Source organism: Chiloscyllium plagiosum, unplaced genomic scaffold, assembly GCF_037043375.1.
Source record: "Chiloscyllium plagiosum isolate Xiang-an unplaced genomic scaffold, Cpla_swu_hap1 HiC_scaffold_24, whole genome shotgun sequence".
NCBI classification, from domain to species: Eukaryota; Metazoa; Chordata; class Chondrichthyes; order Orectolobiformes; family Hemiscylliidae; genus Chiloscyllium; species Chiloscyllium plagiosum.
In genome coordinates, this window is record NW_028270162.1 from 45,561,174 (window position 1) to 45,588,435 (window position 27,262).

The 27,262-nt window shown below is 43.7% G+C and overlaps 1 protein-coding gene across 3 annotated transcripts in view; it reads right to left on the reverse strand.

Moving 5' to 3' along the window:
* Positions 1 to 27,262, reverse strand: part of kremen1 (kringle containing transmembrane protein 1) — a 214,769-nt gene that overhangs the window by 54,420 nt on the left and 133,087 nt on the right. For all 3 annotated transcript variants that reach the window (XM_088000118.1, XM_088000116.1, XM_043715909.2), the window contains exons 7-8: positions 22,831 to 22,995; positions 22,665 to 22,749 (exon numbers count right to left, since the gene is read on the reverse strand). In XM_088000118.1, the coding sequence (XP_087856244.1) occupies positions 22,665 to 22,749; positions 22,831 to 22,995 (250 nt within the window). The remainder of the gene's footprint in view (positions 1 to 22,664; positions 22,750 to 22,830; positions 22,996 to 27,262) is intronic.

The following is a 27,262-nucleotide window of genomic DNA, read 5'->3' on the forward strand; positions in this document are numbered from 1 at the left end:
AAATGAGTTTCCATGTTGCATCTCACCAAATTTGCTGCTTCAATGACTGTTTCTGCTCTCACTGTGAGAATCATGCCCTACTTCTGCTCCATCTCACGACACACCATTCTCAGAGCAACCCGCCACTCATCCGAATTTACCAACATGCCTGGCTTCCATGCTGTAAAACCCTGTTGTGCACCGAGACAAGTTCTGTATTGCACATTTTTCCTGGCCATAGCAAATAGAGGGCCATCCTTGCCTGCATTACGTGCATGGTCCAGGAGATCCCACTGGGTGGAATAGGACTTTTTCTTTCACCACACCCCCAACATCCCCCCCTCCCCCCACCCCCACCCAGATCATACACCCGATCATGCCAGCCGTCTAGATGAATGCCCAACACTGTAGGAAAACACCATATAATGGTCCACATTTCTCTCTCACACTTACCCTATTTCTCCCACCAAGTCTCATATCCTATCACATAACCAATTGCCTTCAACATCTTCCGCACTCACCCTCACCCACCCTGCACAGTGACACAAATTGGGCATGCCCTCAGTGCTGTACTCTTACTCACTCAGGATACCTCCCCTCTGAGCACCAACAATTAGAGGATACTGGCTCTGACTGTCCCATTTAAAGCCTGAATGGGGATCAGAGACTATTGTTGACTTACTGAGTCAGGACCCCCGATTGAAGGTAATGTGTTCTTGACTAGACTGAGGCCCTGATGCCAACCATGACAAGTTTGCTTGCTTTGTGCTAAATGATATGGTAAGAGACCCAAAAAACTGCAAATGCTGGAAGCCAAGGGAGACAAGCAGGAGGCTGGAAGAACACAGCAAGGCAGGCAGCATCAGGAGGTGGAGAAGTCAATGTTTGGGTGTAACCCTTCTTCAGGGCTGGGGGTTGGTGTAAGGGGAGCTGCAGATAAAGGGTGGGGGAGATGGGCAGGGCAGGTGATGGTGGGGTAGTGATAGGTGAACACGGGGGTAGAGGGTACAACCTGGTTGGTCGATGGGAGGAATGAATCTGGTTGGTAGCTGGAAGGAAGGATTGGTAGTTGGAATGGAAGGGAGAGGGAGGGGTTGGAAAGGGAATTGGGGGATGGAAAGGGAGGTTATTTGAAATTCGAGAACTCAATGTTAAGTCTTCCAGACTGCCCAGGTGGAAGGTGAGGTGTTGTCATCCAATTTGTGGTCTGATTCGCTGTGGCAATGGAGAAGGCCAAGGATGGTCATTTCAGAGACGGAGTGGGAAGGGAAATTGAAATGGACAGTGACTGGGAGGTCAGGTCGGCCAGTATGGTAAGATAGCGGTGATATCAATTAAAATCTGGTATCTCTTGCTGAGAAGGCGCGCACAATGTGACAAGGCTGTTACGTCGTGAGCATTCACCTCTGCTGAGAGTGAGTGAGCACTATGACAGAGATGCAGCCTGTTCCAGTCCATGAGCTGGGAATGTGTCCCTGAGCACACCGTGTCCTTGCTGCAGCATTTCAATAGGAATTACCCAGTGCAGCCTGAGGTACAGCACTGATATGCATAAGTATCCAGTGAAGGAGTCAGAGATTTGTCACAAGGATGTTGGCAGGTGTTGGAAGCCAGTGTTCGTGGATGTGGAATGTGTCTGGGTAGTTTTCATGGAGCCTACCCAAGAGTTTGGTGTCCAACAGAAGTCTTTTGGTGCAAGCAGTGAGTTGCTCAGGTTTCCACGTCAAGATTTCTAATGACTAGATTATATGGCAGGTTTGGTAAGGTCACAATCTGTGGTGAGTGGGTAGTTAACAAGCCATTCAAAAAGCAATGAAGAGCGTAAATTGGGAATTTACTGCTCCCTACCGAGAATCTCATCACATCTCTTGTGCAAATGGGTTAAGTTGCAGTGAGGTGGTCTCAACACCTAAATAAAGAAAGAATTGCACTTATGTAGCCAGTTTCACCATGTCAGAATATTCCAAGACGTTTTACAACCAAATCTGGTTGCTGCTGTTCTGGAATAAATACTATTGGTAAGTTGTAAACAGTATGTATCCACAAACAAGTTTAATAGATCAGCTGTTTGAAGGTTTGGTAGAGGGATGAATATTGGCAAGAACACATGGAGAGCTCCCAGCTCTTCCTTCACTGTTCGAGTGGATTCTTTCACATGCAACCAAAAGGGCAAAAGGGGTATCAGTTTACCTCACCTCCTCTACACCTCTGACAGCATAGCACCCCTTCAGTATCAGAGTGTCAGCATGGAGTGTGTCCAGCTCTCTGGACTGGAATGTCAACCCACAATATTTTGACTCCAGGGTGAGAACGATACCATTGAAGAAATGTTGATATTATCAAGCGGCCCCTGACAGGGAGCCTTCTCCTGCTGTTGGAGGTGAGATGGGCATTGAATTGGGTGGGATGGTGGCCTATCTGAATCCTCTGCTGCCAGAATGAAATTGTGGGCGGGAAGCCTACAGCCAACCTTCTCATCACTTTCCACTAATTGAAACCCTTACGTGGTTAGAGAAATAAAATGGCCCAAGTATGTCCTGCACATAAAAAGCAGGACAAATCCCACCTGGCCAAATACCGCCCCATCCATCTATTCTCAATCATCAGTAAAATGATGGAAGGTGTCATCAACAGTATTATCAAACAGCACCTGCTCAGCAATAACCTGCTCAGTGACGCCCAGTTTGGGTTCCGCCAGTCAGCTCCTGACCTCATGACAGCCTTGGTTCAAACATGGACAAAAGGAGCTGAATTTCAATGGTGAGGAGAGAGTAACAGCCCTTGACATCAAGGCTGCAATCGACCAAGTGCGGCATCAAGGAGCCCAAGCAAAACTGGAATCATTGGGAATCTGGGGGTGAATTCTCCGGTGGTTAGAATCATATGTGCCACACAGGAAGATGGTTGCAGTTGTTAGAGGCCAGTCATCTCAGCTCCAGGACATCTCTGCAGGAGTTACTCAGGGTAGTGTCCTCGGCCCAACCATCTTCAGCTGCTTCAATGATCTTCCCTCCAGCATAAAGTCAGAAGTGGGGATATTTGCCAATGATTGCACAATGTTCAGCACCATTCACACCTCCTTAGAAACTGAAGCAGTCCATGTTCAAATACAACAAGATCTGGATAATATCCAGACTTGGGCTGACAAATAACAAGCAACATTCAGGCCACAAAAATGGAAGACAATGACCATCCCTAATAACAAGTCAATCTAACCACCGCCATTTGACATTTAATGGTGTTACCATCACTGAATTCCCCCACCATCAACATTCTGTGGATTACCATTGATCAGAAACTCCACTGCCCTCACCACATAAACTCAGTGGTGACAAAAGCAGGTCAGAGGCTAGGAATACTGCAGTGAGTAATTCTCCACTTGACTCCTCAAAGCCTGTCCACCATCGACCAGGAACAAGTCAGGAGTGTGATGGAATACTCCCCACTTGCCTGGATAAGTGAAGCTCCAACAATGCTCAAGAAGCTTGACACCATCCAGGACAAAGCAGCCCCCGCTTGAATGATACTTCCCTTCACCACCAACATTCAGTAGCAGCAGTGTGTACTAGCTACCAGATGCACTGCAGAAATTCACCGAAGATCCTCAGACAGCACCTTCCAAACCCACAACCATTTCCATCTAGAAGGACAAAGGTAGCAGATATATGAGAACCCCACCACCTATAAGTTCTATTCCAAGGCATTCACCATTCGGACCTGGAAGTATATCGCCGTTTGTTCACTGTTGCTGAGTCAAAATCCTGGAATTTCCTCCCTAAGAGCATTGTGGGTCAGCCCACAGCAGGTGAACTGCAGCTCACCTCCAGCTTCTCAAGGGGAAATGAGGGACAGGCAATAAATGCTAGCCCAGCCAGCAATGCCCACATCCCACAAATGATTAAATTTTTAAGCCATGACTTGCGGCCATGACCTGCCCCCACTGGGATTAACCAAGCTACCAATAGGCCTGTGGCCAGTCCACATTACCTGGAGCTACTTGTCACTATGGGATGGAGTAAAGTGGCAGGAAAGGGGGAGGGGAACAATCCCTCCATCAAAGACACTCAGTGCCTGATTTAGAAACTGGGCATTGGGCAGAGAACTGTTCCACTAGGAACCAACCTCATGTCCTTGTTTCTGACAGCCCCAGATCCCTCTGACCTGTGACCCTCCAAACTATGCATCCTTTGTCCTGGGTCCTTTGTGACCCGGAGACTCCAGGGTTGACCCTGCCGCAGCAGCCACAGCCTCCTCTGTGGCATCGCTGTTCACAAGAATGCCCGGCCTTTGATTAGTGACAGCTTTCATGAGGTGGCACTTTCAGAGACTTGATTCCAAGGGTAGACGTGTCAATGACCTCCCAATTCTCAGACAGGCTTTTGGATCAGAGGGCCTTCCCTAGACGATGCAGTGAGGGTCCCTCACTGCCCTCCACCTGGCACCAGGAAATTATTCTGTCCCTGAACAGTCATGAGGAGAGGCCCAGGCTGGTTACTTAACTGAGTGGTTAAATCAGTTTTTCCATTGTGAGTATACTAGGGCTTTAAGAGGTGCATTTTGTCCTTTTTTTTGAAGAGAAGTTTTAAGGCAGAGGTACTGAGAAGTCTACCAGAGCACTAGAGTTAAGCAGCTTGTGAGGCCTTGGGCCTTTTTTTTAACATGTTGGAACAATAGAAGCAGCCTGAACGGGTGGGGTCAAACTCCTACTGAACCAGGATGTTTAGTTCTAGCTTTCAGCAGTTACTGTTGGGGTCTTGAAAAAATGGAAGCTATTTCTTCCCTCTCTAAATTACAGCCAAAAGCAGGGGGTTCTGTCTCTGCTACTGCAATTACAGGTGAGAAAGTCTGTTTTCTGAATTTGCCTTTTTTCTAAGGGGTGTGTCTATAGGATGTTACTGTATCTATTATTCTGTTCAGTTTTCTAACAGAGTTAAGCAATCCTAATTCTTTATTTCTTTTGTTGTATTTTAACCATAGATTAGATTAATTACAGTGTGGAAACAGGCCCTTCGGCCCAAGTCCACCGAAGCAACCCACCGAAAAGCAACCCACCAAGACCCATTTCCCTCTTCACCTAACACTACGGGTAATTTAGCATGGCCAATTCACCTAACCTGCATATTTTTGTGTTGTGGGAGGAAACCGGAACACCCGAAGGAAACCCACGCAGACACGGGAAGAATGTGCAAACCTCCACACAGACAGTTGCCTGAGGTGGGAATTGAACCCAGGTCTCTGACGCTGTGAGGCAGCAGTGCTAACCACTGTGCCACCGTGCTGCACAGTGGATGAATAAAGTGTGTTTTGCTTTAAATCCGATAGTTTGACCAATTGAATTGTATCTGGAATGCAACACCTTACATTTACCTTTAAAATAAGAAAACATTAGGGCCTAGACTATCTTCTGAATACTTTGAAGGGATTTAGTCTGGTCCACAACACCAGTCATGAAAGATTCATTTCTGAGCAATGACGACGGAGCCATAAAGCGAGAAATTATCACTGAACTGCAGTCGGTGTTTTCGCAGAGTTAGAATACAGTCCCCGTAGAATGTCAGGGCCAACAATTATAAATGGGAGAGAAAGGCAGAGGAAATAAGAAAGTCATAAAATAAAGATGGAGACACTGGAATGCTCTCCTTTATATTTTGTTAATAATTCTGATAGGTGCCAAAGTAGTAAAAATCATTGACAGCAATATGGCATCACATTATAAAACTCTCCCTATAAAATGCAGCTGAAAATGAACACAGCAACAAAATGCCTCAAGTCTTTGATGTTAGGCTGACGCTGTCAAATATTCTGGGCCTTGCTTCTCATCAGTGAGTTAAAAAGTTTCCACTGGTGCTCATCAACTTGATGGTGTAGACTCCAGAATGGAAAAACAAAGTCATCACTTCAAGATGTGTCTCCTTTATTTTGGTTTTGGTAAAGAACACACATAACAAGTGAATAGCAAGTCACTAACAAAAGATGTCATAAATCTTGCTTTAAAGCCCTTGTATCGTCTTTCAGTCAAACTAAGGAGCTGAAAGAAACCAATTTTCTGCCTCTTAGCCACCTCCCCATAGTACCATGGGCCATCTGTATTACTGCTTGGGAACTCAACAGCCTTCTGGACTTAATATTGAACTCAACAATTTTAGGGCTTGAGCTCTCCCGTGTCCTTATCCAATGCCCATGCACCAGGCCTGGTTATCACATAGTCTCTTATTGCACATGACATTAACAGCTCCTGTTAATAACCATTCACCCTGTTAGCCAGTTTGTTATCCTTTTCTCATCTGTTCACCTGCTCTTCTCTCTCTTTGGACTCTATCTCCACCTATCATATACTCCTTAGTCCCTCACCTCAACATATCTTCTGCATATAAACTGACAGCTTCCTAGCAGTTCTGAGGAAGGGTCACTCGACCTGAAACATTAACTCTGATTCTCTTGGTAGCCATGATGTGGAGGTGCCGGTGTTGGACTGGGGTGAACATGGTGAGAAGTCTCACAATACCAGGTTATAGACCAACAGGTTCATTTGAAATCACAAGCTTTCGGAGCACTGCTCCTTCAGCAGGTGACTCAGGATTTCAAATAAACCTATTGGACTATAACAAAAACAGAAGTTGCTGGATAAGCTCAGCAGGCCTGGCAACATCTAAGGAATGGCTCTAAGAGCTACTTTTTTTTGAGGTATTTTAGGTGTTGGAGGTGATTTCCTTGAATTCCAGGAGCAGTAATTACTGTTTTATAAGCTGTTGCATTATTTTGGAACTTCTGGGGAAAAAAGATCCAAACAATGGCACATTAAAAAGGAGGAAGAGAGACAAAGGCAGAGACCACATGATGCGAGAAAGAAACCTACACTGTTGTCTGACACAGCAGTGAATCTGCACATCTACTGCCTTTGCTGTTTGGGTTCAAGTATCTCTGGACATTGCAGTGCGTCTAAGAAAAATGAACAAACAGTGAAAATCACACTTGATCTTGGAGGAACCTGTGGGGACAGTCCACAGTACAGGAGAAGCTAAGTGCAGTTTTTTTTTAAGTGTAACCTTGCTGTAAATCTACAACAATAAGTAGAGTGGGTTCTTTTTTGATTAAACGAGACCTAAGGGGCAACCTTTTCAAGCAGAGGGTGGTACGTGTATAGAATAAGCTGCCAGAGGAAGTGGTGGAGGTTGGTACAATTGCAACATTTAAAAGGCATCTGGATGGGTACATGAATAGGAAGGGTTTAGAAAGATATGGGCCAAGTGCTGGAAAATGGGACCAGATTAGTTTAGGATATCTGGTCAGCATGGACAACTTGGACCGAAGTCTGTTTCCGTGCTGTACATCTCGATGACTCTATTTCATTGCAATAGAGCTCCCCTCACTAGCCCCTGGCAGTGGTGTAGTGATAATCTCACTGGATTCGTAGCCCAGAATACCAGATTAATGTCCCAGTGACATGGCTTCAAATCCCACGCAGCAGATGATGAAATTTGAATTGAAGGGTGAAAAGCCAGCCTAATGGCACCCATTTGTTGTAAAAATCCTTCTTAAGTCCAGTTTCAGTGCTCTAATCACTGAGGTCACTGCAGCTGAGTGAAGTCTGGCCACTTCAATCATCTTAAAAATTGTTCACAAGGACCAAATACATCTTCTGTCTAAAACTGAACCAATCTGTTGCTAACTTTTCCCATAGCCTTCCAGGAAGGCTTGATGAAATAATTTTACTCTGAAGACACTTACCTGTTTATGACACATGTCTGGCATGAAAAAAATATCTTTCTAGATACCTGGCACTACACTTATTGTCGTAAGCTTACATTTCCTAATATCTAGATGAGCAACGTGGTGTTTCTGTAGAACTTATCTCCTTGTTATCTTTGGTATCAATATTATCTGGTAATTAACCAATAAATATTCCATAGAACATAGAAGAATACAGCGCAGTACAGGCCCTTCGGCCCTCGATGTTGCGCCGATCCAAGCCCACCTAACCTACACTAGCCCACTATCCTCCATATGCCTATCCAATGCCCGCTTAAATGCCCATAATGAGGGAGAGTCCACCACTGCTACTGGCAGGGCATTCCATGAACTCATGACTTGCTGAGTAAAGAACCTACCCCTAACATCTGTCCTATACCTACCACCCCTTAATTTAAAGCTATGCCCCCTTGTAATAGCTGACTCCATACGTGGAAAAAGATTCTCACTGTCGACCCTATCTAAACCCCTAATCATCTTATACACCTCAATCAAGTCACCCCTAAACCTTCTTTTCTCCAATGAAAACAACCCCAAGTGCCTCAGCCTTTCCTCATACGATCTTTCTACCATACCAGGCAACATCCTGGTAAACCTCCTCTGCACCCGTTCCAGTGCCTCCACATCCTTCCTATAGTATGGCGACCAAAACTGCACACAATACTCCAGATGCGGCCGCACCAGAGTCTTATACAACTGCAACATGACCTCAGTACTCCGGAACTCAATTCCTCTACCAATAAAAGCCAGTACGCCATATGCCTTCTTCACCGCACTATTTACCTGGGTGGCAACTTTCAAAGATTTGTGTACATGGACACCAAGATCCCTCTGCTCATCCACACTACCAAGTATCCGACCGTTAGCCCAGTACCCCATCTTTTTATTACTCTTACCAAAGTGAATCACCTCACACTTAGCTACATTGAACTCCATTTGCCACCTTTCTGCCCAGTTCTGCAGCTTATCTATATCCCGCTGTAACCTGTCACATCCTTCCTCACTGTCTACAACTCCTCCGACTTTCATATCATCCGCAAACTTGCTCACCCAACCTTCTAGCCCCTCCTCCAGGTCATTTATAAAAATGACAAACAGCAATGGTCCCAAAATAGATCCTTGTGGAACACCGCTAGTGACAGCACTCCAAGATGAACCTTTGCCATCAACTACTACCCTCTTCTTCCAGCCAGCCAACTCCTAATCCAAACCTCCAACTCACCCTCAATGCCATACCTCCGTATTTTTTGCAGTAGTCTACCATGGGGAACCTTATCAAACGCCTTACTAAAATCCATATATACCACATCTACCGCTTTCCCCTCGTCCACCTCCTTAGTCACCTTCTCAAAGAATTCAATAAGGTTTGTGAGGCACGACCTGCCCTTCACAAAACCATGCTGACTATCCTTGATCACATTATTCCTATCCAGATGTTCATAAATCCTATCCCTTACAATTCTCTCTAAGATTTTGCCCACAACAGAAGTGAGACTCACCGGCCTATTATCCACTATTATCAATTATTGTTATTGCTTGTGGTGTCTTTGCAGCATTCGTTCTGCTGGTCTATATTTGAACTACCACTGCAGACAGAAGTCTTGGATCTTTGTTCAAGCACCTCAAGATCCTGTATCTTGGAGTTTTATGTTTGCTAGTCTGACCTTAACGGACTTCAACTTTGCCTGTATTGATGGTGCTGCTCTTGTGTCAAAGTTTAAATTCTGTATCAAAACCTTGTATCTTCCAGTTGATAGACCAGAATTTGTTTTGACTGTCTCGCCTTCCCCAGGAATACTGGCTTCACCTTTAATTCTGTATCTTTCAGTTCTTGAACATCTTCCTTGTGTGATTTCTCTGAAAGTGTTCCTTTTGCAGGAGTTTTTCTTTGTTGTTGTGGTGCGGCTGATTTAAAATATTTTCTAAAATGACTCAATTGGCCACATAATAACAATCAACTCCCTGGTTGGACATTCATCGCACTTATGTTTCCTTCTGTAGCCACATGTTGTACAACCTGATATTGTCGATGATGCCGATTCCTGCTCTCTGGGCATTTTGGCAGGCTATCGGGAGGGCAATGATGCCGTGATACACAACTATGTCGGTAGAATGCCCAGCAGTTCCTCGCAGTACTGACTGACTCCAAGCTGTGTCATAAATTGTATTGTCTCTTCCCATTTGAAATCCTCCTTGAAATGAAGCAAGTTGGCTAATCCCTTATTCCCACATGCCAACTGCTATACAGTCTTTAACTAATTCATCTTCAAAGCTAATGCTAGATGATACAAATCCATTAACAAAGATGTGTAATGATGTGTTCATCCTGGTTGCCATTTTGAGGATTTAGGAGACCATTAAGTACAAGGCTTTTCATAAGATTCCATGTATGCGATCAGCAAACAAATTTAGCACACAGGATTAGGGTAGTGTGCAGGCAGGGATTGAAAATTAGTTAACAGACCGTAGAAATAAACAGGTCAATTGCCAGATGGCAGGCTGTAATTAGTGAGGTACCACTGCTATTCACACTCCAGGAACAATTGAGATGTGGGGATCAAATGGAATATTTCCAAATTTGCCAAGACGAAGTAAGTTGTGGGAAGGATGTGAGATGATTTCAAGGGAGCTCGAGCAGGCCCAGTGAATGGCAGATGGAACGTAACATGAAAAATGTGAAATTATCCTCTATAGTCAGAAAAGGGAATTGGTTAGGTCAGTTGTCTGAATCGTTGGTTTACAGAGCAGTGTGATGCCAACAGCGTGGGCTCAATTCCCATCATCGGTTTCAGTTTGGACTGTCCTTCTCAATCTTTTCCCAGGTCTGATGGCCCTCAGGTTAAAATACCACCAGTCACTTCTCTCTAATGAGAGAGCAGCCCCAATAATCTGATAAGACTAAGGCAACACAACAACAGTCAGAAAAAAAGCAATAAAGACAGAAAATTTCTCAAATGGTGAGAGGTTGGGAAGGATTGATGCCCAATGGGACATGGGTGTCCTTGTTCATGAGTCACTAAAAGCTAGCATGGCAGGTGCAGCAAATAATTAGGAAGGCAAATGACACATTGGCATTTATACCATGGGGATTTGAATACAGGATCAAATAATGTCTTGCTGCAATTGTGAGGTGCACCTGGAGTATCATGTGCAATTTACCTCAGGAAAGACGTACTTTCCATTGAGGGAGTGCAATAGAAGTTCATAAGATTCCTTGGAATGGTGACACTGTTCTATTGGGAGAGATTGAAGTAACTGGTCTGCATTGTCTAGAGTTTTATAAAATGAGAGGAGATTTTAATTGAATCTGAAACCCTTTGTGGTATTATTACTGGACTGTTAACCCAGAAGCCCAGGTAATGTTCTGGCGACCCAGGTTCAAGTCCTGCCATCGCAGATGGTGGAATTTGAATTCAATAAAAATCTGGAATTGGGAGTCTCATGATGACCATGAATCCATTGTCAATAGTTGGGAGAGAAAAATCAGGTTCACTAATGCTCTTTAGGGAAGGAAACTACTATCCTTACCTGGTCTGCTCTATATATGACTCCAGACCCACAGTAATGTGGTTGACTCTTAACTGCCCTCAGGGCAATTAGAGATGGACAATAAATGCTGGCCTAGCCAGCGACACCCTCATCCCCAAAATGAATAAAAAATAACATATCTTAGAGAAAGTGCGGGATGGATATGGATAGAATTCTTCCCTGACTAGTGAGGCCAGAACAAGTAAGGACACAATTTCAGAATGAGATGAAGAGGAATTTCTTTGGAATTTTCTATACAACAGACGTGTGGAAACTTAATTGTTGAGCATGTTCAATATAGAAATCTGGATGTTTCAAGCACTGACTATAATTAAAGGGTCCTACAGCTTTTAGGAGCTTATAGAGCACTATTTAAAGGAAGGAATAAATGTTTTGTCTGCCAGATGAAGAGCCAACAAGAGCCCTATGTGGGCCCACCATATTATCTCAGGCACATTAACCAGGCAGAGATGGGCCTTCCCCAAGATCGAAGACCCCCAAGGTCCAAAGTTCCACACCCTGAGAGCTGTTAGCCAATCAGAGGACTGTCGAGGGATCCAGCAGGGGCTGAGTGATGGCAGGGTGGTGGGGCTCACAGGGTAGGGATTGTAAAGAGTTGGGGGAAGAAGGAAAGAGAGCTCACCACAAGGACAGGAGTTTGGCTGTAAGTGCAATCCCCACCATTCCTGGCACCTTGCCCCTCACTCAGACAATGAGTCCCTTTGAAAGAGGGACCCCTTGCAAAGCCCAGAAGCAACCTTGACTGGGTTTGGTTTTCAGGCTTCAGATATTATACGTCTCTCACCCGCTGCTGGGTGGAACAATCATCCGGGGGCAAGGCCTCCAGTGAGGTAATCAGAGCAGAGGTTGGCAGGTGGACGTTTCTATATTTACCATGCTTCCACCCAAATGAAACCCTTCCAGCGAGCCTGCCCTGAGAGACAGCATTATATTCCACTCATCAGTTCAGGACTAGGCCCTTCAGCTGCATATTCCATTAAACCATGCCTAACCTCTGCCCTCAATCCCTTTTTCCCACCTTTCCACAGTTTTGTTGATCCTGAACAAAATCTCAATCTTCAGTGTTTTAACTGTCAGCGTCCGGAGATTATTTTTGGCAGAGAGAATTATCTGAAAAATTGCTTCCTGATTTCCCTCCTAAATTTTAACTCTACATCCTCTCATTCACTCCCCCTACCAGAGGAAATTGTTCCTCTGTCTTAATTTACCGCAATAAATCCTTTCAAGCACTTCAATCACTTCCACCCTTTGAGACTCAAAGGAAATCGAACAAAATTTATGTAACTTGTCTTTGTAATTTAACCCTCTGATTCTGATGAATCTGCACCGTATCTCTCCATGGCCAATGTATCCTTCCTGTGGTGAACAGAATTGATTTTATTTCCCTCATTTCCAGGGCTAATCGATCGTGCATTATAGAATCATCACTAAGCAGGAGTACCACTCCTGCCCTTTGAATACTTAGAATGTGACCAATATCATTTCACTACAAATTTACCAGAATCCCAATTATGATCTTAGTTGGTAAGTCTGAGGATACCACACCCTTAAATCAGCAATACAGCAACAACAGAACATTTGAATGTTTATTTATTTCCACCTCTTCCTCTGTCTGTGATTTTAGAATTAATAAAAAACAACTTTGCATATCATTTAACTTGATCTGCCCTATGTCACTGTGCACTCAAAATGCTCCTTCTCAAAACAACATTCTCGTTTAAAGGGGTATGGTATCTGCTGAATACCTTTTAATTCCAAGACAATAATCACCTTAAATTCAGGGTATGACTTGTGATCAGCCTGAGGTCTGCCTTGTTTGAAATGATAGAAGAACATCAGTTTTTATAAGTCATCACGAGTTTTTGGCAGCTAGCAAGTTTCTTGCCTTTGTAGTTTGATTACTGCTGACTACAATCAGCTTGTAGTGTGTACATAAAATACATCTTAATTACCCCATGGTGATGTAGCTTCAAACGGAACACCTCTGCTTAGGTGGTCTTCTCAACAAAGGTTAAAATTACCCAGTTGTTGGAGGTAATGATGTTTCATTTGTGACCTCCAACCATGCTCGCCGTCTTGTACCGATATTTTCTTATATTATTACGCCTTTTATTTTTAATAATTTAAATACTTATATTTATGTCAACAAACAAAGACACATATGAGAACCATCCATTTGTGGACAATCCCATTCTTACTGTCTCTGATAAAAAAATCTAAAAGTTTCCAATGTGCCATCAATGGGTTTGGTGTGCTTTAATATAGCATAGCATATGGCAGCTATATTGCGCAAGCTAAAATCTTCATAGAATCCCGACAGCGTGGAAGCAGGCCATTTAGTCCACGCCAGTCCTCCAAAAGCACCTGACTTAAGCTCACCCTCTCCCTCATACCTTGCATTTCCCATGGCTAACCCACCTAGCCTGCACACTGAGGGCAATTTAGCCTGGCCTATTCACCTGAGCTGCACATCTTTTTGGACTGTGGAGAAAACCAGAGCACCTGGAGGAAACCTACGCAGGCACAGGGAGAACGTGCAAACTCCACACAGCCACCTGAGGCTGCAATCGAACCCATGCCCCTGGTACTGTGAGGCAACAATGTTAACTACTGAGTCACCCATGCTATCAAACAACTGTGACCTGGTAATCTGTTCCCTCTTTTCTACATTGCTTGACTCTTCTACTTGCACTTCAATGTTTTTATTTATTGTTTCTTTCCTGTCTCTCCGCTCCCCCACTGTCCACTTTGAAAGTGAAACTCCTCTGCTTTCTTAAAGCTCTCACAGCTGGGAGTTTTAATTGGCTGGAAACCAACTGATAAATTTCTTCTTTCAACTTTAGGAATGAAATGACCACATCATCAATAGAACCAGAAAAAGCATTGCTGTAAAGCTCACAGTGAAAACGTTGCCTGTCCCCAGCAAAGAGGGCTCCACAGAATTAAACTCAGCTGCCATGCTCAGGGAATCAATGCTGTTAAATAATAAACAGACAGGCAAGCCTCTGAATTCTTTGTGTAATAGTAAAAGAGAGCAGCTCTCACAGTTAATTAGACCCGACGGCACTGTCTACCTTGAACCTCAAAGGGAAATCAGCAATCGTGTCCTGATCTGCATGTGATGGATGCTGGGAGGTGAACGTGCTGAGCGCAGATAAATAACATGCCTTACTTTGTTTGGCGTGGCCCGTTCAAATTAAGGCAAGGATTTCAAAGTGGGAGTCAGATTCAATCCTTATTGTCACAGTATGTTGTTATCATTAAATAACTACAGCGGGATCACTGCCATATGTGTAGCTGTGTACTTGAAAAGGAATGTCTTGCAGGGCTTCAGGGAAAGTACAGGGCTGGGACTAATTGATGGCTCTTTCAAAGAGATGCCACAGGCACCATGGGCCGAACGGCCTCCATCACACGCTTTGAAGCAGAATTCAGTGCTCAGTGCTTAAGCCTTAAGAGTGCAGACCCACAGAACAGCTGCTACTGAGTATGAGGAATCACTCTGCCTTTTAGGATCCCTGTTTGCACTGTAAAGAATAAAGCACACTTTTACAGAGTCATGGAGTCATATAGCATGGATACAGATCCTTTGGTTCAACTAGTCCATGCCGACCATGTTCCCAAACTAAACTAGTCCCATTTGCCTCTGTTGGCCCATATCTCTCCAAACCTTTCCTATTCTTGTACCAACCCAAATGTCTTTTAAATGTTGTAACTGAATCTGCATCCACCACTTCCTCAGCAGTTCATTCCACACACGAACCATTTGCTATGTTAAAAATGTTGCCTCTCATTTAAAACTTCCTCCTCTCCCCTTAAAAAATGCCCCCTAATTTTGAACTTCCTCACCTTAAGGAAAAGACCTTTATTATTCACCTTATTTATGATTTTACAAACTTCTATAAGGTCACTCCCTTGACCTCCTACGCTCCAGTGAAAAGAGTCCCAGCCTTTCTTCATAATTCAAACCCTCCGTTCCTGGCAATAACCTGGTAAACCTTTTTTGAACCCTCTCCAGTTCAATAATATTGATCAGAGCTGCACAAAGTCCCCTGAAGAGGCCTCACCAACATCTTGTACAATCTCAACATGATGTCCCAACTCCTATACTCAGAAGGTCTGAATAATGAAGGCAAGCGTGCTAAAGCCTGCTTAACTATCCTGTCCCTCCGTGATTCAAACTCCAAAGAATTCCTACAGTGTGGAAACAGGCCCAACGAGTCAACACCGAACCTCCAAAGAATATCCCACCCAGACCCATTCCCTTACCCCACATTTACCCCTGACTAATGCACCTAACCTACACATCCTTGAACACTATGGGCAATTTAGCATGGTCAATTCACCTGACCTGCACATCTTTGGACTGTGGGAGGAAACCGGAGCACCTTGAGGAAACCGACACAGACACGAGGAGAACGTGCAAACTCCACACAGACAGTCACCCAAGACTGGAATCAACCCAGATCCCAAGCACTATTAGGCAGCAGTGCTAACCACTGAGCCACCATGCCACCGTGCCACCTTCAAACCATTTCCCAAGCTCAAAGTAACAGCACAGAGATGCCACAATTCAGTCCCAAAACGTTGTCTTGCCTTGAATTGTCAGCAAGGAGAAATCGGTCGAGATGGATTGTCAGGATGTTGAGCCAGTGATTGGAGGTGTGGGGGGAGTTGAGGGAGGTGAGGTCTACCTATGACTTTGAAATGTTCAATGTTCATATTCCAATCCCCAGTACTTAACAGCATAAACTTATTATTGTTTAAAAGGTAGAAGGCTCCAGAACCTAAACTCCCCTCTTCAAAAAGAAAACAAATAACTAGAACAATTGTAGATTTATAGTGTGTCTCGTCAAGAAGTCAGGATTGTACAACTCATGGAAATGCTGTGGAGCGCAGTCATCATTTTAACTTAGGCAATCTAAAACCACAGTCAGCGTGTGTTCACTGAGATTGCACTGAAAGCTAACAAATGGCAGGGGAGCTCACTTTTTGAGAGTGTTGTCCAGGAAAGATTGTTGGCTGAGAAACTTCTTCAAATAGTGTCAATGTCTTTTAAATCCACCTGAGTCAGCAGACAAGGACGTAAGGATTCAATCCTACAGCTCCTATTTCATAGATACATAAAGATTCAGTTTGATGGGTGAGGAGCTGATACCATATCAGGTAGGTATCAAAAACTTGGAGACATTCAGCTTCCATTGTGCATGTCTGAAACTGGCAGGAATGCATTTGCATATGAAAATGGAAATGTGAAAATGTGACTGAGCGTGTAGGCTGCAGGTAGGTTTCTTCAGGCGCTTGGCAAATTGAACTTTAAAGTTGCTCCTGGAGGTGAACAATTGAAAGGTAAGTTTGAAGTTATTTGACTTCTACTGTTGTGGAGGTAGGAGAAACAGGAATGCAACTTTTGGGTCCCACATTAATTTCATAGCAAGCTGCAGCGTTTCCTGCTCCCGCCCACAGCCCACCTGCTCCCCCTAACCACCAGCAACTCCTGCAGAACACAACCAGGAATTATATAGGCAGCTCGATCACTTATAACAAGGAGCTCAGCTGCCTAATAGCAAAGAGGCTGTGGTCCTTCATTGGGAGCAAGAACGTGCTCACAGCAGAAACAGCAGTGCAATAACGATCAGATAATTTATTTTTGTGATGTTGATTTGAGGGACAAATGGTGGCTTGGTAACCCCCCAACACCTCCATCACTGTCTCTTCTTCAAAATAACACCATAGCTTCTTTTACAGCCCCCAACATGACCCTGGTTTAACGACTCGTCCAAGAGAAGGGTGTATAACGTTTCACACACCTGGGTGCTTCAGTGGATCATAGACAAACCAAAGGGTGGGTGATCAGAATGTACGCGGAAACCAAAATAATAGGCCTTTTGCAAAAGTTTTAAGCAACAGTTTAAAGATGGAGACAGAAGTAGGATTTACAGAGTTAGCGTTCGAGATAAACGAAGCCAAAGCCTCAGTATTGGGGCAATGGAAGTGGAAAATGACAGAGAGGTCAGAGCAGCACAGACATCTCTGAGGGTGGTAGGGCTACAGGAGGTTACAGAAATGGGAAGGAGTTACACCTTGGAGGAATTTAAATTCAAGGGCCTGGATTTTCATTCCAAATCCTTGATGCTGTCCGTGAGTTGAACTCTCGGGAGCCTGGAGCTGTCAGTGAGGGAATACCAGGAGTGATTTTTGAAAAGCTAGCTGACAAAGTGGCACCATCTGAGGACCCCAATCTGAGGTCTGGTTCCCAAGGACGGAGAGCAAATAGGAAGCTGCATAGCACTGTGTCCCCAGTGTTGGAGGTACAAGCAGCTGATGTAAGGAGGAGAGAGTTGGAGGTACGCTCTGCAAATTTCTCTAACAAGGGTAAATAAGATGAGGTAAAAATGACCAGGCTGCCATCCATCCACAAGGTGATGGGTGGGTGTTTCTGTGGTTATCTCATAATCATTGAAAATGACTAACGGAGCTCTGGCTACTAAATTCTCTGGCAGGAGGCCATCTCCTTACACTGGCCAGGATTCTGCCTTAGATGGGGCCTGACTGCTCATTGGGAACATCCGTACCCTGGTTCTCAGAGGCTCTGCAAAGTGGGAATTGTTAAACATCCGTGTGCAGGAAGGTAGCTTAACTTTCTGTACCAATCCAGCCCAGCGGCCGGAAGTGGGGAATCCAGTCAGGCTGCATTCCTGCCTCCCCAGTTTATCCAAAATCTGTCAGTGAACCAAGAACAAAACCCTGCTGTTGTTGAATCCATTAGAGATAATTGCATTGTATTGGATGAGTTTGGAGGGACAGATATGAAGCTTGACACTATAGAGATCAATTAGCCTGTAACTGAATTGCAAAAAGCTCTTTTTTTTTTAACTTCATTCGCAGGATGAGGGTGTCGCTGGCCCAGCCAGTACTCATTGCCTATCCCTAATTGCCCAGAGGGCAGTTGTGAGTCATCCTCATTGCTGTGGGCTGGAGTCACATGTCGGCCACACCAGGTAAGGATGACAGATTTCCTTCCCCTAAAGGACATTATTGAACCAGTTGGGTTTTTCCAACAATCGACAATGGTTTCATGGTTATAATTTGACTTTTGATTCTAGCTTTTTCCTTCTATCGAATTCATCTTATGGTCAGCATGGATAAGTTGGGCTGAAGGGTCTGTTTCCATGCTGTACATCCCTATGACTCTATCTTGAACCTGGATTCCCAGTACGTGATCTGGATCTCTAGATTAACAATCCAGCAATAATACCACTACATCGCCTCCATCGCTCTTTTCAATTTCTCATTGAAAACTGTGTCACAATGTTGTTGCGCAAAGGTGATATAGCCATGCATTTTCACGAACATTTGAAGGTATGACTCCATTTATTTTAATCTTAGACTGTGATATTTCAAACCCAGTACTTCTGTGATTATCAGTCGTTGCTCTGAACCAATTTCCTGATAATTATACCAAATCTCACTCTATGAGCTCCCTGAAAATCTTTTTTACGATTCCAACTACCTTTTGTTTTCACATTGAGTTGCCGTGAAGTTTATTGACAGCTAGATCGTTTTTAATGCTGACATGCAAATTGGATTCGTATTCTCTCTTGTACTTTTGAAATGCAGCCCATATACAAAGGGTGTTGTTTTACCAGCATGACCAATTGTTTTATTAGGAAGGAACAGATGGCATGGGGGTATTTTTAAAGCCAAGGAGACCTCAGTGATGTCAAAAAGTCCCAGAGATCGCACATAAAAACAACTGACAAAGGTGTAGGATGGAATGCATTAGTTACGTGGTCCCTTGGCCAAAACCATTCTGGACTGCCATGTTCAGTTTGAGGCACCACAGCTCATGAAAGACGTACCAACCTTGGAATGATTACAGTGTTGGTTCACTAGAATGATCTGCATTTTGAAACTTAAATTAGGAGGAACAGTTACATAAAATTGGTCTGTATTCTGATGATCTGACCCTTAAATTAAGCATTGCAGGGAGAAACAGAAAGCACTTTTTTTTTCCCTTAAAGAAGGATAAAAGTCGATGATTTTTTTTCCCTAGAAGGGTGTGGCTGCTTGAACAATTGAAGAATGCAAGACCGAGATTGATAAGTTTAATTGGGTAAGGGTAGAACAAGATATGGAGAGGGTTTGATATCCCTCAACTATGATTGAACAGCTTGGTGCAGCAAACTCCAGGGACTGAATGGCTTTGACCTGTTGCTGTGCTGCAATACATCCTTTGGCAGTACCAGAGGCCAGCCAGCAACTTGGAGGAAGTATAATTGACCATGCACATGATGTTCTGGCTGTAGCAGGGACCCATGTTTTGAGAGGCTGCTGGGCTGCTGCCATCTAATGCACTGGCTTTGCTTCTGGTTTACTCTTTAAAATGTATCTGACACCATGATGTCTGTACCATTGATAACTGTTCAGGGAAACACTCAGAGTGAAACGGAGACACTAATGGCATCACTAGTTTATATTTTGGAGCAACAACATATTTCTCAAATGTTATGATTTCTCCCAAAAGACTAACAAATTGCTGTACCACAAGTACAAGTTGGCATGGTGACTTAATAGTTAGTGGTGCTGCCTCACAGTCTCAGGAACTTGGGGTTGATTCCACCCTTGGGTGACTGTGTAGAGCTTGCATGTTCTCCGTGTGTCTGCATGGGTTTCCTCCTGGTGCTCCAGTTTCCTTGCACAGTCCAAAGATTTGCAGGTTAGGGGGGATCGGTCGTACTAAATTCCCCATAGTGTCCAGGGATGTGCAGGCAAGGTGGATTAGCCATGTGAAATGCAGGGTTACAGGGTAGGGAGCTGAGTCTGAGTGGGATGCACTTCGGAGGGTTGGTGTGGACCCTCTATTCGGCCAAATGCCCTGCTCCCACAATGTAGGGATTCTATAAGTTGTTAAAATAAACAAGTGGCAGACCAGTTTGCTACAATTCAGAAACTGATTTTGTATTCATAGTTAAAAACCTAATAGCGTTTCTCCCCATCTCTTCTTTTCAAGATTTCCTACGTAGAAAGACCCTCAATGTTTCTATACCCCAAATCTGTTCTACATGTTGCACATATTTCATTTGAAGGGCTTCCTGAAGTCAATCCTTAAGTTGCTCAATATAAACATCAACCCATGGCCCTTCATTGTCTGGTCATGGTTTTTGTTTGAAGTGGTATAATATGCCATTATGTTAGTCACTGTATTTGGCTTCAGAGGCTCTCTCAGTTGTCTGTCTTTAACACTGAAAATTCAAGTTCTTCCAGTTTTACTTCATAACTCAGTTCTCTCACAAAAAGGGATCACTCAACTGACCTTAATCAAACAATGATCATAGCTTCAGCTTGTTAACTGCACCATCTCTAATTACACAGATTATTGATGAAGACTTTTACAGTGCAATGGTCATGTTAGGACAAAAGGTCTCTGTTCCAATCCCATAGATATGTCATGTGTCTCAACCAAGGTTAATTGAAAACATATTTTTGCAAATTAAATTACACAACAATCCGTAATACGATGATACTGTGAATGATCAATGTTATAGAGTCATAGAAATGTACAGCATGGAATCAGACTCTTCAGTCCAACTGGTCCATGCTGACCAGATATCCAAACCCAATCTAGTCCCATTTGCCTGCACTTGGCCCATATTCATCTAAACCCTTCCTATTCATGTACCCATTCAGATGCCTTTTAAATGTTGTAATTGTACCAGCCTCCACCACGTCCTCTGGCAGCTCATTCCAAAAAATGCACCGCCCTTTGTGTAAAAACGTTGCCCCTTAGTTCCCTTTTATAATTTTACCCTCTCACCCTAAATGAATGCCAATTAGTTCTGGACTCCTAAGGAAAAGACTTTACCTATTTACCCTATCCATGCCCCTCATGAGTTTACAAACCTCTATAAGGTCAGCCCTCAGCCTCCAACACTCCAGGGAAAAAAGACCCAACCTATACAGCCTCTCCCTGTAGCTCAAACTCTGCATCCATGACAACATCCTTGTAAATCTTATACAAAACCCTGTCAAGATTCAGAGCATCCTTCTGATAGGAGGGAGACCAGAATTGCACACAATATTCCAAAAGTGGACTAACCAATTTCCTGTACAGCCACAACATGACCTCCCAACTCCTATACTCAATACTCTGACCAATAAAAAAATTACACCAAACACCTTCTTCACTATCTTATCTACCTGCAACTCTACTTTCAAGGAACTATGAACCTGCACTGTCTTAAACTGGACTCAATCAATACTTTACTCTTTCTGGATTAATTTAGTATAATTGTACATTTCTAATGCAGGATATCCTTCACTCAATATCTACGCTTCCACCATTGGTTGCTACTTTTACTTGTTAAGTGATCTTTTATCAATAATTCCAATTCATTTTGTGCTTCATATTGAGTATTTTCCTGTTGCATGCCCACTTTCTGTTATATTACAAATGCACTAAATCAAACTGGATGTTGTATCGGAAGAGCTTGGGTATTAGATGAATGGCTTTTTATTGCATCAGACTTTTCTTATTGTCATTCCTGTAAATTCTCCAACAATAGGTGTTATGGTCAATCCTGATGGCACTCAGTCAAAAATATCAAAGGCAAATCGAAACAGCGGTGATTGTAGTTTAGATATTACATTACTACTATTGGTGACAGTGCGATTAGACAATAATTCTATGGTAACACTTCCCAAAACATGTACAGTTCATTCTGGAGAAGGTTACATTTTCAAATGTTACAAAAAAAGGAAGCTCATTAATAATCATAGGTGGAGTTCAACAGTTGGAGAGGAATCTGGATCATTCATGGAAATGGTAAGCCAGCTGGCAGTTGGTATTTAATGCATGATGTACGTGTTAAATAAGTAGAACAAAACCAACAGGAGGAGACTCAGAACTCAATGTAACATTGGATTGTTATTGGCAATGTTCAAACTTGAGTCAACCTAGAAGAAAGGTCAAGAGTATGGTGCTGGAATAGCACAGCAGGTCAGGCAGCAGCCGATGAGCAGCAGAATTGACGTTTCAGGCATGAGTCCTTCATCAGGACCAAAATGTCCAATTATGCCCAAAATGTTGATTCTCCTGCTCCTCGGGTGCTGCCTGACCGGCTGTGCTTTTCCAGCACCACATTCTCGACTCTGATCGCCAGGATCTGCAGTCCTCACTTTCGCTTACTCAATTTATAACAAGCTGAATTTACGCTCTGTACAAGTTCACACAGGCGCAGGGCTCTGAGACTGATACATTTTCGTGAGCGATAGGACCAGAAACCACACTTTCACTAACTGTGTCACCACACAGAAAAGCCATAATTACATTAACTTTAAAACGAAAGCCAGCTACCTTACAATGAGGTAAAACCTCCTAAACTTACTTTACTGTCAGGTGAAGAAGAATCTTTGAAACCATCGCTATCGCTGTCAGTGTTAGCAAGGCTGCCAAGGCATAGATAGTCCACACTGTAAATAAGCACAGGGATGGTTAGTAGAGACCAACGATGAGCAACAGAGGGCAGTATTCAGTGGCAGGCTGGTACCAACCTGGCATGTTCTGGTTCGATTGGCTGGGGCTTGCTGTAATGAAGTAGAGGATCTTCGATGATCTTGCCGCATTGGTGCCAGGACCCACCCTCTCAGTTATCATTTCTGATGTATTTATATCATTCTTGCTCACTGGAGGCTGGGAGCGAGGATTGTCTTTAATAGCTGTGGAGGTGACAGCAGTCAAAAGAGGGAGAATTTAAATGCACAATAAACATTCTTTAAACATCTACTCCAAATGATTAACTGCAATAAACCACTTGAACGCCTTATCTTCTGTCTGAGGTCTTACTCGCCCACACAAGAGCACTTTAAATTCAAGACTCCTTCATGAATAATCCTTTCAACTGCATCTAATACAAGATGCATTGACATTTTAGAAATTTCTCAATGATTTTTAAGCATCAGTTGAAATAAAGGTATCAAGTCTACATCATAGACCTCAATGCTAAAGGCACAAATGATGACTGAAACATAACTTGCTTGATCCCTTCTGCTCTTCTAAAAAATGAGTGGCCATGAAAAATTCCACCTCTAATGTCAAAGCTCTTTATGTTGCACTGATCAGGACAGACCCAAGAATGCCAAATTTCAAAGGGGCTAGCAGATTGTGTCTATTTCAGCAATTCTCTTTTTCGGTATTACCAAGCAATCTGTTCTTGCAAGGGTCTTTTTTTTTCTCTGCATGTTAAACATGAAAGAGTTCAGAAAAGATTTACAAGGATGTTGCCAGGGTTGGAGGGTTTGAGCTACAGGGAGAGGCTGAATAGGCTGGTGGCTACTTTCTCTGGAGTATCAGAGGCTGAGGGCTGACCTTATAGAGGTTTATAAAATCATGAGGGGCATGGATAGGGTAAATAGGCAAGGTATTTTCCCCAGGGTAGAGGAGTCCACAACTAGAGGACATAGGTTTAAGGTGAGAGGGGAAAGATTTAAAAGGGGCAACTTTTTCACACAGAGGGTGGTGCAAATATGAAATGAGCTGCCAGAGGAAGTGGCGGAGGCTGATCCAACATTTAAAAGGCATCTGGATGAGTATATGAAAAGAAGGGGTTTAGAGGGATATGGGCCAAATGATGGCAAATGGGACTAGATTAACTTAAGCTATCTGGAGAGTCAGGCACACAGTAACCATTCAGGTATTTTAATCATTTAAAGGCACAATTCAAGGGAACTCATGTGAATCAGTCTGAAATATTTAATTACCTTAAAATAAATAAAAACAGGTAATGTTTGAAAAGGAGAAAAGGCATTTTTCTCTTGCTGTTGGCAACAGGCATAACTAACTTTGAAGCAGTTTAAAATAACTCATTTACTATTGATTCCAATAACAGCATCTAACCTGGCAGGATTTCACTTCTTCAGATAGTATGCTTGAAGTGTTTACACTATTCATCCATTGTAACTCTGTGCCACGTTTTCTCCAAAGTGGGATTACACAAGAATGCAAGATTTACAACATTGTATGATGGATGGATTAAAAACTAGTCTTTGTAATTGAGCACAAGCAGAGAAACTCCAAGAATAGGTTTATCAAATACTTCAGATGTGTCTCCTTAAACATATTAACTATTCTCACATGTAAACCTCGAGATCAAGAGAATGTTCTTTTGTTCTTTGTACTTTATAGAGATAGTATCATTAGATGGGGGGAGGGTAGGAGACTCAAAGCCATCACAATGAATACCCTGAAGCCGCCAATTTCTTTTGTTTCCATCAGTAATTTCTTGCCTGTTCCCAAGAAGTTGCTGAGGAGCAGATCTGGTGCTTATATAGCAGGGCATTAGTTAGCTACCACAAGGCAGCAAATTAGATAAGAATGTAAGAAGTAGGAACACATTCCTCAAACCTGTTCTATCATTCATGGGTGGCATGGCGGCTTATTGTTTAGCACTACTGCCAGGGACCTAGCTTCGATTCCACCCTCAGGTGACTGTCTGTGTGGAGTTTGCATATTCTCCCCGCGTCTGTGAGAGTTTCCCTCCGGATGCTCCAATTTCCTCCCGCAGTCCAAAAGATTTCGGATTAGCAATGTTTAATTGCCCATAATACCCAGGGATGTGCAGGCTAGGTGGATTAGCCATGGGAACTATAGAGTGGGTGGGTGTGGATGGGATACTCGTCAAAGAGTCAGTCTGGTTTCAATGGGTTGAATGGCCATTACAGGGATTCTACGATTCTAGAACTGATGACAGCTATGAAAATAGCTACCATCAGTTGTGAGGAAGGGTCACTGGACCAGAGACATTAACTTTGATTTCTCTCCACAGGTGCTGCCAGATCTGCTGAGCTTTTCCAGCAATTTCTGTTCTTTCTTCTTTAATTACAGCTAGTCTTTGCTACTTTTTTACTTTAAAAAAATTTGTCCCATCACAAGGGATGGGCAGGTTAAGTGGATTCGCCATGGGGAATGCAGGGTTATAGGGATAAGGTGAATGTGGACCTGGGAGGGATGCTCTTCAGAGGTTCGGTGCCGACCTGATGGGCCGAATGGCCTGCCTCCACATTGTAGGGATTCTATGATTCAAATTCAATCCACCTCAACACATTCTTCTGCCCGCTCGCCATGTGCCTTCGTTCCTTAATGGGCCAAAACTCAGACCATCCTCAACTTAAATATATTCAATAATGGAAAATACACAAACCTCTGGAATTGAAAAGGCTCACAACCCTAGGAAACATTTCTCCTCGTTTTAATCCTAGCCCTGAGACTGTCTCTGTCTTCCACATTCTCCTTCGAAAATACAAAATCAGAGCAGAATTGACCACTTGTCCCCTTGAGTTTTCTCCGTCATTCAATGCAGTCATGGCTGAGCTCTTTGTGTCTCACATTTCCCTCTACCCCCAGTAACCCTTTGTTTTCTGCCTAACCAGAATCAATCCATGCCTGCCTTAAAACTATTCAATGGCTCCATCACCTCCTGAGGCAGAGAGTTCCAAAGTCACTCAACCCTCAACGGAAAGATCCTCTGCATCTCTGGATGGGAGGATGAGCTGAGACAAGTATGATTAGATTAGATATACCACAGTGTGGAAACAGGCCTTTCAGCCCAACAAGTCCACACCAACCTTCTGAAGAGTAACCCACCCAGACCCATTCCCCTACATTTACCCTGAACACATCAGAGACACTGCAGAAACACTTCAGTGTAATTTGGACAGGCTGAGTGAGTGGGCTACTGCATAGCTCATTAAATATAACGTGGAGAAATATGAAGTTACCCATTTTGGTAGTAAAAGCAGGGAGAGAAATTATTATCTGAATGACAAGAGATTGGGAAAGGGAGAGGTGTGACGAGTCCTGGATATCTATGTACACCAGCTTTTAAAAGCAAGCATGCAGGTGCACCAGGTGATGAAGAAGGGAAATGGTATATTGACCTTTATAGTGACAGGATTTGAGCACAGGAGCAGGGATGTCTTGTTGAATTATACCGGGCCTTGGCGAGATCACACTTGGGCGTATTGTATGCGGTTTTGATCTCCTTATCTGAGGAATTGCATTCTGGCTATGAAGAGGATGCATTTAAGGTGTACTAGGCTGAGTGCCGGGGTGGCAGGACAGACCTAGTAAGAGAATCCGGATCAATTAGGACTAAATTCACAGGAGTTCAGAAGAATGATGAGAGATTTCAAAGAGTCCTGTAAAATCTAATAGGACTGGACAGGATGTTCCTGCTGACTGGACAGCTATAAACCAGAGGTCACAGTTTAAGGACACAGGGTAGGCCATTTGGGACTGAGGTGAGGAGAAATTCCTTCACCCAGAGTGTGGTCAGCACTGAGTGTCATCAGGGCTGCTCCACCCCTTTTTCCAGTTTGTTCATCTTTTAGAAATGCTGGAATATTTATTTCCTGATGTTGGTCACCTTGTGACCATGGACAGGACGTAATGTTTGGTGGTGTTTCCCTCCCCACCAAAGAAACTTGCCTGTCATAGCTGACTGACATCCAGAGGAGTGCTAATACGCTGAAGGAGAGGTACCCAGTCTGAAGACATCTGTCTTAGACAGCTGACTTACTAACAGTTAGGGAGTGCTGGCTACATCCGCCCCAGTGCCAGGATATGGGAAAGGTGGTTTAGCAGGGATGGGAGTGGAATATCCAAAGAGGATGTTAAAGGGGGTGAGGATATTATTGAAGAAGCTAGAATGTGAGGAAGCACCGGGAAGGGATGGGTGGGGCAACTGCAGTGGAAGAGGACATGAGGATTGTGAAGCTATGCCAATGAGGGAGGCACTCTCATCACCTCCATCGCCAGCCCCCTCCATGTCCAATGCCTGAACAGAGTAATACACTAGCTCACCCCCAACACACACAACATAGCAACCTTCTCCTCCTGCTAGACGAACATTGCCCTGTTAATACCACATATGGGCCAATAACTGGTCACTGAATGGCCTCAACTGGGGCAACCTCGGACTCAACCACT